This window comes from Mesoplodon densirostris, chromosome 6 (genome assembly GCF_025265405.1).
Source record: "Mesoplodon densirostris isolate mMesDen1 chromosome 6, mMesDen1 primary haplotype, whole genome shotgun sequence".
Taxonomy (NCBI): domain Eukaryota; kingdom Metazoa; phylum Chordata; class Mammalia; order Artiodactyla; family Ziphiidae; genus Mesoplodon; species Mesoplodon densirostris.
This window is the reverse complement of record NC_082666.1, coordinates 8,527,214-8,537,466: the sequence shown is the minus strand read 5'-3', so window position 1 is coordinate 8,537,466 and position 10,253 is coordinate 8,527,214. Positions and strand designations below refer to the sequence as shown.

General features: G+C 45.8%; 1 protein-coding gene across 1 annotated transcript in view; it reads left to right on the top strand.

Moving 5' to 3' along the window:
- The first annotated feature begins 265 nt into the window (after positions 1–265).
- The window catches only part of GARNL3 (GTPase activating Rap/RanGAP domain like 3), a 130,894-nt gene continuing 120,906 nt past the window's right edge, over positions 266–10,253 (top strand). Inside the window, exon 1 of the mRNA XM_060101175.1 lies at positions 266–429. Within this exon, the coding sequence (XP_059957158.1) occupies positions 287–429 (143 nt within the window). The 5' untranslated portion in view covers positions 266–286. The remainder of the gene's footprint in view (positions 430–10,253) is intronic.

Below are 10,253 nucleotides of genomic sequence, written 5' to 3'. Positions count from 1 at the left end.
GACCTGAGAGTGTGGAGGACTCCACTTATTGCTGAGGGATGTGATAGGATTTGGATGGTTCCAGGGCCACGAGGCCACAGTGTGCAGGAAGGGCGTGGTGCTGTCTTAGTGGGGCACCTGGGTCTTGGGAGGGCCTTGGCTTTACCCTGTCCTCATTACTGATGGGCTGGCCCCTGGGGAGGAGCGGCCAGAATGGGCCAGCGATGGGCCCGCATTCTTCTCTGTTCTCAGTGCCTTTCCCACCTCTTTCTGTTTCAGTACAGCACTGCAGCCTCCAGGCCCACTGATGGATCCGCTGACGAAAGGGTCCAGTGGGAGTCAGATGGCACAGACCCTTCTATGGAAAGCCAAGTCGTCTCTCTCCTTTGGCATCCAGCCCCTGCAGACGTGGCCAACAAAAGACCCTGAAGTAGAGGCCCAGGTCAACCTGTAAGTAAGTAAGAGAAGCATCATCTCAGTTGGGGCTCATTGTCACTCTAACTTGAAACCCCTTAATGCTCAGGAAGAAAATTATCTTTGGGGGGAAGAATAATGAGAGAGAGAGGAGTGGATATTTGGTTCAGAGATTTCATTTCTTTCTTAGTGGTGCCTTATGTGTATGTATGTATGTATGTATTTATATATATTTATTTAGCAATGTTCATTGAGCACTTACCCTGTCCAGGCCTTGTCTCAGGCATGGCAGGCAAAAAAGATTCAGTTCCTGTCCTCAGGGCATTTACAGCTCATGGAACAGATAGCCATTAATCAAATAATCATACAAATAAATATGAACAAATTGTGACAAGTGCTATGAAATGTAGTACCTTGATTCAATAAACATTTACAGAATGCCCCCAATGTGCCAGCAACATACTGGGGATATAAGAGAATAAGACATCTCCTCACCCATGAATATCAAATAGTATCTAGAAGGGGAAAAAATTCTAATTATTATTCAGAAGAAATGATAATAACTATGCTATAACTAATATATTAATAGATTCCAGGTCCCATAGTGTGGTAACTATGTTTTCCTGTTTACTCCTGAATCCCCAGGGCTTTGTTATGGTGTACAATATTTGTTGGATGAATGAATAAGTAATGAATGAAGAAGATACTACAACACAGGGGTGCTTAGCTTTCCAGGGGAATCAAAGGCAACTAGGTGCAACGATCTAATTGCCTTAAAAGCAAATGAGATGCTTCATCAGTTCAATGCAACAAATATTATTGATGCTTACTGTACCTAAGGCCAACCCCAGAGATACTGATTCAGTGGCTCTGGAGTGGGTGAAAGAGGACTCTTCAGGGACAGCCTTTCCAGGGAGGCAGACAAGTAACCAAATAACTCCAGCGCTGCTAGAAAAGAAGCATGTATAATGTGCTATAGGAGGAGGGGATCTGTGGGAGGACAGGGAGGAAAACGGGGAGCAGTTGCTCTTAGCCAGGCAGGATGACCATCGCACCAGGCAGGAAAGGGGAAGAAAGCCACTTTAAACAGAGGAAAGTGCAGAGCAAAGGCTCGGATCCATGAAAGTGGGTCCCAGCAGTGTTGACAGGCATTAAAGCAGTGATTCTCAACCCTGGCTGCACAGAATCATCCCCGGAGCTTTAACACATATGAAAGCCTGCACCATCCGCCCAAGATTCCCAGGTCTAGGGTGGGACACAAATACCGATATTTTATAACGCTCCCCAGGGGATTCTCTTGTGCAGCAAATGAGAAATGCTGCTTTTAAAAATGTAACCACACAAAAATAAATACAAAATAGTTATTTAGCACCTTATATGCCTAGCTAAGCGGTATGAATTTTTATATCTCGAGCAATGAGGAGCCACGGATAGCTTGCCTGATTTTAAACGATAATACAATTTGAAATAGACAAGGTTCACAGGGTCTGGGTAAATTCACGACTGCTGGTTCTGCAGTGGGTTCTCCTGGGAAGCTAGAGAAGTCTGGAGTCACAGCTGCCTTTTCAGAGCTGCCACCATACCCCGCACCGTGGCGCGGTAGGTCCACTTATGAGAATATGGGAATTGAATGTCTCCTTGATCTGAAACTGAAATCTAAAATTTCAGTGAATGCTGAATTATCTGGGCGAAATGCTCCTGTTTCTTGGGGGCCGCTGGTAACCCACGTGTGGGCAGCTCCAGCTCTTTAGAAAGGAGGGCAGGGAAGCCTGGGCTTTATCTACCAAAGGTGGAGCGGGGGTGGAGGGTGGGGTGGGGGGGTGGGGAGTGGAGGTAGGTGGAGGGGTGGGGGGAAAGGCCACTCTTCCTTCCTCTGAAGCTCCAGGCGGGACTCTCAGCGCTGCTTCTTTCTAGACTACAAGCCCCACAGTGCACCGCGCGGATGACGTAGTCAAAGGGGCGGGCAGGACTGCCGGGAAGCCTATGAGACGCCGCGGAAGCAGCCCGAGGTGGCGCTTTCCGGGTCCTATTGGTGAATCTGGTTAGGAGTGGGACCAGGCCCTGGTGATTGGCGGCCGCAGGGCTAGCGAAGCTGCCGTGAGAACAGGGCGGGCGGCGTCCGGCCAAGGGCTGCTCCCCAGACTCAGGGGCCGGACTTGAAACTGCTTCCACCGGGAACCAGATACTGGGTTTTCTGGAAAACAGGCTAGAAAGATGCGTCTTTTAAGAACCGCTGCCATTCTGCGGGCTGCTCATTGATTAACTCATTCATTCAGCAAACTTAATTGATTACCTGTGTACCAGGCACTTGTGCAAACATCCCAAATGCGTTTCCTCTTTTAGTCTTCACAAAAAAACAGATAACTACTGCAGGCTCCATCTTACAGATGAGGAGGCTGAGGTCCAGAAGAGTTAAGAGACTTGTTCAGGTCACACAGCTTGTAAGTGACAGCAGGGATTTGAATCTAATCTGTCTAGCACCAGTTACCATCTCCTAATCTCAGTGTGCTCAGCGGTGCCATCAGGAGCAAAGTGTTTATGGGGTGTCAGTGTCCACAGGGTGACTTGGTATTGTCGGGTGGAGATTATAGCAGGACCGGACTGGACACCAATAAAGTTGACCAAGCACAAAGTTGGGCCTTGTGCGAGGTCTCTTGGTCATACAAGGCCTGCTCTCACCAGAAAACGTTTTTGATATCTATGAAAGAACCTACTGAGCACCTGTGTGCTGTGCTGGGCCCTGTGCTAAGCACTGGTATGCAAACGAAGCATCTCCTTCCAGATTAAGCGAGCCTTATGGAAGTGCCATTACCTAGGGCAATCCAAGGAGATTTCTCAGTGGAGAGACTACTTGAAGTGTGGGAACTTTACCAGGCAGGGGTGAAGGAGGCCTCCCCAGACAGAGGAGACTGTCTGTGCAAAGGCCAGCAGCGTTAAAGCATTCTGGATTTGAGGGGAACCACAAACAGTCTGGTCCAGCTGGAGCTTCTTGGGGAGCAGTGAGCCTGGGGTGGCAGACAGAAGCCAAGTCACTGGGGAGTGGGAGGGCTTAACCTGCCTGCTAGGAAGTTTGGTCTTAATTCTCTCAGCCAGAGCACAGCATGATCAGATTTGCATACTGGAAAGATAACTGGTGTCAGTGGGCAGCTAGATTGCAGAAGGATAATGCTGGTGGCAGGGAGACCTATCAGAGTGGCCGGATAGGAGATATTAAGTGTTCTGATGAGTGGCAGGAACAATGGGATTGAGTTAAGAAATATTTAAGAGGAAGGTTAGCAGAAACTAACACACCATTGTAAAGCAATTATACTCCAATAAAGATGTAAAAAAAAAAAAAAAAAAGAGGAAGGTTAGAGTGGACCTGGTAATGCATGGGTGGTGGGGTGAGGAATAGGACAGAGATCATTAGATACTGCCGTGGGGGCTGAAGAGGGGTACAGTTACATCTTTGGAGGAAGGAAGTTCTTTGAAAAGTCTTCTTAGAGAGAGTAATGTGAAGTGGATCTTGAAAAAGGAGGAAGAACGTTCCTTCCTTCTTTTCTTTTTCTTGAGTAGATTTTAATTGGCAGAGGTGGGGAGGAGGGTATTCTGGATGGCCAGATCCTGGTTTGCCACTTGTATGGTGAAGTAGGAGGAAGTTTGGAAGGTCAAATTGGGGGACATATTGTGAAAGGTGTTGTACTTAATGCCAGGACATTGGGAGTCTGAGTGGCTTTTGAGACAGACAAGTGATGGTTTGAGCTCTGAGTTTTAAGAGTTAATTTCACTGATATGTACAGTGAGGAGGCCAGGAAGCCAATTAAGAGATGGACTAGGGAGGGGCTCGTCGGTTGTAAGTAACAGCAACCCAACTCAAAATAGTTTAGGCGAAAAAGGAGAATGTGTAGGTTAATGTAACCAAACTACGGGAAAGGACAGATCTCGCTCGCTTCAGAGAGTGACTGGATCCAGGGACTCTAGTGCCAACAGTCAGTCCATTCTTCTCTTACACCCTCAGCCTCCACCCCTTAGCCCTGCTTCTCTCTGCCTGTTGACCTCACTGTCTCCTACCGTCCATGAGTTTTCACCACGCAGCCGTGGGTGTGATCTCAGGCAGCATGGGGTATGTTCTCAGAGAGGAAAAATCTTCCCCATCAGTTAGAAGAACGCTGGGGAAGGACTGTAGTTGCCCAGCCTGGGTCACATGTCCATTCCTGGCTCTGTGGGGGAGTGTCTGTTGTTACCAGGGGCAGAGGGGTAGTTCTGCTTGCCCTGGCAAACAGAGCAGGGGTGGTCAGGAGGTAGGAGAACAGAATTCAAAGGGGTCAGAGAGGCCAGTGGAGGAGTTGCAAGAAGGGCAGTGCTCTCTGACCGGTCACAGAAATAACTTAGCAAGTTTGTTCAAAAATAGAGATCATGGAACCTACTTAATTAGAATCCTTAGTGGTGGGGCCCAGGGATCTGGCCGAAGGTGTCAAATATAACAGAAAGTTTGAAGATCGAAACTAAAATCTTCCATTGAACTTGATGATTCGGAAGCCATGGGGCTCCTCTGAAAACGCCGTTTCCGTTGGGAAGGGAGGGCAGAAGGGAGATGGTGAGTCTCCCTGCGTCCTCACGTCTCCTCATTCATAACCTCCTTTCAGGGCCATGTCCCACCCTACAAGAGGCAAAGTTTCCTCATTAGCTCAATACATTAGGAAAAGTCAAAGGAAAGCTATTGGAAAGATGGTTATTTGAGGGGCATTCTGCCTTAAACGGATGTCAGCCAAGAGCAGAAGGAAGAAAGTTTGAAAAGTTTTTAATTCCATCTGAATTACCTGCCCATTCTTTTTTCCCATTAGTCCTTCCTGTGATTAATTACAATATACTACCAATAAGTTGGATTTCTTAAAAAGTGTAATTCAGACTTAATTTCCCTCACTCGGCTGAGTTAGCAGTGGTTTGCTTTTTGATCTTTTGGAGAAAGTTGCCATGTATTTGAAAGAGTTTATCATCAAGGCATGATACAAATATCAGGCAATTTCATATTTAGACATTTTAAAATAGCTTCCAAAAGCCTCAAAAGACCTAGTTTGCTCCTGGGTAAAGGACTACTTGATGTTAAAACACAAAGCTGGAGAGAAAGCCTTTGGGTTTACTGTTGGGGAAATTCTATTGTTTCCATGAAGAAACTTCTCCTCCAGTTCATGGAGGAAAGAGGCTGGACAGCTGACTTGCCCCTTCCTCTTTTCCTCTCTTACCTTTGGGATCTGGTTGCCCACCAAGCTTGTGCGTTAGCTCCTCTCCTGTTTCCACATGGAAAAACACACCTGCGTCTTCTAGAGACAGGTGTGGAGGCCCACCTGCCTCGGTATCCCCTGTTGGAGCTCGACAGTCATGAGACAGTGATTCCTCGGCAACCATTCAGGTGAGTAGTTGCCTCTCTGCAGACCAGACTCTCCCGCAAGTGGGCTGCTCCAGGTCTAAACTTAGGGGAAGTAGTAGGAAGTCTATGTGGCTGTCAGGCTCAGCCACATTTGCCAATGAAACTCTGACAGTGAGGAAACTGATGTTTTGATTTCCATTTGCCCGACTCCTGCCTCTAATTCTCAACCGATTCCAAACACAGAGAAGAGAGCAGCTTGATTTATTAGAAAGCTCCCAACGCTCAGATAATTGTGAGACAGGCTAGGATCTGTGTGGGTCTGGTTAGGAGGGGGTTTTGTTTTGTTTTGTTCTGTTTGTTTTTATTCTCTTGTTCTTCCCTGTCATAGCAGAGTATGTGGCACATAGAAAGTACTCACTAAATACTTGTTGGGTAAGTTAAAGACAGTAGATTAGAGATGCCAGTTAGGAGGCTCCTGCAACGATGCAGGTCTGGGCTAAAGCAGAGAATGTGAAAATGGAAAGGGGAGAAGTGGCAAGGGCATGGTGGAATTCTAGAAAGACATGGTGGAATTCTAGACATGGTGGAATTCTAGAAATATCCTCACATGCAAATGGCAAAATGCAAAATGGCATATACAAGGTTATGCATTGCAGTTTATTAGTAGTAGCGAAAGGTTGAAAACCGTTTACCTAGGAAACTGGTTAAATAAAATACAGTACATCTACTCAGTGGAATAGTATGTAGCCATAAGAAAGAATATGGAGGATCTTTTGGTATTGATTTGGAAAGATCTCCAACATACATTAAATAGAAAAACAAGGAGTGGAGTTGTGTATAGTATGCTACCATTTACCAAAGACAAAAGGGAATATGTATTTCTCTTTCTTTGCATACAGCATCTCTGGCAGACACACAATAAACAATAGAGGTTGCTGGTGAGGAAAGGAAATGAGGGGCCGAGGAGGGAGGAGAGGACAGACTTACCCCTGTATGGCCTTTTGGACTCTTGTGAGTTTTGAAGCAAGTGAGTTTTACCTCTTCAAAGAGTGAAATACAGATACAAACATACAACAATCAAAAGCAACACTGTGTGGGGCCTGTACCGGGGGCCTGGAGACTGATTAAGATGTTGGATGTGAGAGAAGACCTGGGCGATGACTCTGAACTTGCACCTCGAGTGACTGGGAAGAAGATGGCAGCTCTGCTGACTGAGCTGTGAGTGAGGAGTGGGAGTGAGGGTGACTCAGGCATTTTATGTTTTAGAGGCCCCCGGGGGTGTCCGCAGAGCCATGTCCGACAGCTGTAAGTCTGAACTTGCAGTTGGAGAGAAAGATTGAGTTGGAGATTTGGTCTGGGGAGTTGTTAGCATAGAGGTAGTATTTGAAGGTGCCGCAGCAGTAAGGTCCCCAGGGAGGTGAGTGGCCTGAATGGAAGGGAGAGGAATGTAGATCTTCACTGCTCAAGGGTGGCGTAGGGTTCAGCACTGAGTTGCTGCTCTGTGTGATCTAAGTCAGGGAGGAGTACGGCATCATTCTGCCAGGACATCCTGGTCCTTTTCTGGGAACAGAAGCTGTACCATTGAGCTCCACATCCCCTGGAGGAATAATCACTAACAGCAATCATTCTTCCTCAAGGAGGTTATGCCATTACTAAGAACTCTGTTCCTTTGACTATTCGTGTTGTCTATTCTTTCAAATTTTATAGTCCTCAAGGGCCAGCAACCCATTTTTGGTGCTCACCTCATCTCAAAGTACAGTGCAGTACACCACAAGGACACACTATAAATAGTGACTAGAGAGTATGACTCTTTTTAATCATTGCTTTTAGGAGGCAAAAGGAAATGGTTTAGGCTGCCCTGCCCTAAATTCACCTAAGCCAACAGTGTTTGTTTTTTTTTTTTTTTTTTTTTTTGCTGTACACGGGCCTCTCACTGCTGTGGCCTCTCCCATTGTGGAGCACAGGCTCCGGACGCGCAGGCTCAGCGGCCATGGCTCACGGGCCCAGCTGCTCCACGGCATGTGGGATCTTCCTGGACCGGGGCATGAACCCGTGTCCCCTGCATCGGCAGGCGGACTCTCAACCACTGTGCCACCAGGGAAGCCCAACACTCATTTTTATAAATCGCATTTGGCTTTGAATGCAGGCTGGTTGCTTTCCTGTCACCTTCTATAGTAAGAAGTGTTCTTAGTTAAAATGCTTTTGCCTCCTATACTTCTGTGAGTTTGGTTGATCTAGTCTTTTGCTTTCTTTGAAGAATGTTCTCCACCTCCCTTAACACTCTCCCTCTAGAAAATCTTTCACAAATATAGTTTGACCTTAAAAGCACAGAGTAAGCTGCTTTTCTTCCCCTACGTGGTCTGAATGTACCTGGAGAAAAACACAACACAGAGAAGCATGAAGTGGATCTAAACTGGTCCAGAAAATTAGAATACAATACAGAGGCCATTTAAAAAGCAGCCAGGGCCTTCCCCCGTCTCCTAGGTTACCTCAAGACAAAATCCAGTCAGTTCCACAAGCATTTATATACTTTTATGCTTAAGACTAAGAATTTTTCACATACTGGTATTGGCTATAAAGGGGATCAAAATATACCACCCCAAAATATGCCACTTTGGCATAAGGATTATTTTGAGCTGAAGGCAATTGAGAAAAAGCAGACACAGGAAGAACTCTCTGCCCTCCCCCAATCTGCCTAAAAGCAGGGCATAAATTTCTCTTTGTAAAAGTGCCCCCTCCCCTCTCTCTACCAAGAGGAGGAGAACAGTCCTTATCACCAGAGACAGAGAAGGCACCAAGACGAGTCTACATAAACAAACCTTACTAAATAACCCCATCTACCATTGCTTTCCCCCATATATCTACCTTCCTGTGATTTACCACTCCTAGAAGCCCCAAATCCCTTTCCTTTTGTCTTGTGACTTCTCGACAATTTATTGCCCTTTGTTAAAATAGTATATAAGCCTCTGAGTCTAACTGCTACTTTGGGTTTTCTTTTCTGTACAGGCCTTGTGCATGTAAAGTTAGAAATAAAATTTGTATGCCTTTTCTCCTGTTATTCTGTCTTTTGTCAGCTTAATTCACAGGTACCAGTTATAGAACATAAGAGGGTAAAGGGAAAGTTTTTCCTCCCTAACAGCTACTTCCTAAAGTGAGAGTATTTTTTGTGTGTGTGTGTGTGTGTGGTACGCGGGCCTCTCACTGTTGTGGCCTCTCCAGTTGCGGAGCGCAGGCTCCGGACGCGCAGGCTCAGCAGCCATGGCTCACGGGCCCAGCTGCTCCGCAGCATGTGGGATCTTCCCGGACCGGGGCACAAACCCATGTTGCCTGCATCGGCAGGCAGACTCGCAACAACTGCGCCACCAGGGAAGCCCCTAAAGTGAGAGCATTTTAGATTACAGGAGAATCTAACTTATCTCTAGGTTTCCACAAAGAGACTTTTTTTCTTCTTCGTGTTGTTCTTCACACGCATACATCTTCCTAATGATGCACAATCCCTGTTTCTTCAAATAGTAATTGTGTTCAGACTATTCACCTGCTAAGTGCTTCATATGTATTTTCTCATTAAGTGCAACAGCCCTATGAGGATTGTCCCATGGTTATCAGTATTTGTTGAATTAATTCATTAATCAAGCCCCATTTTACAGTTGTAGAACTGAGAGCCCATGAAAGGCTGTTTCTTGCCTAAAATCAGGCCGTGAATTAGTGGTGGGTTAGACAGAGTTCAGTAAATATCAGGCAACACTTATGTACATGTAATTTCTCTATACATATAGATGTTAGTTTATTTAAGTTTAGGATCAGAGTTTCTCTTTTTTTCTGTATGATGTTCTAAAGTAATTTTTTATTGTACTATAATTTACAGGCAATAAAATGCAAGAATCTTAAGTTCACAGTTGGATGAGTTTGACACTTGCAGATGATTCACTTTTTAATGTTACAGTGTTGATCCATTGCACTTAATTGTATTGCCTATTTATTGAAAAATGCCAATCTCTAGATATAGGGAATGCCAGCCTCATCAGGAGCTAATGGCTGGTGAATGATGTCACAATGTGTTCATTGTGATGGCCCCCACAGCATTTTCTTTGTTTGCTCATATTACTGGCATTGTATTAACCTCTGAAGTGAATTTTTTGAGATTAACCTGATGCAACATTTACAGTATTTTCACGTCTGACTCAAAGACAAATTTCATGAATATGCTGTGTAATGCAGTTCACTTCCAGCAGCAGCTGACAGTGGACTTGTGAGCAGCCGGGGGTATCTCTCCAGGCCTGATCCTAGAGAAAGTTATGAAGGGGTCCCTGTGTTTGCCCGGCCCCTTCTCTAGGTACCTATCTAGTATGGCTGGCCTCACCCTCCTGTGTCACTCCTGGCCCCCCAGTAAAGAAGAAAAACCCTAGGGGACATGGTGGCTCTCCTCAGACATTTGAAGGGCTTTCCTATAGAGGCGATCTTGTTTTATATGGCCCCAGAGAGTTGGCTGGCTTTCATTCATTCATTCATTCAT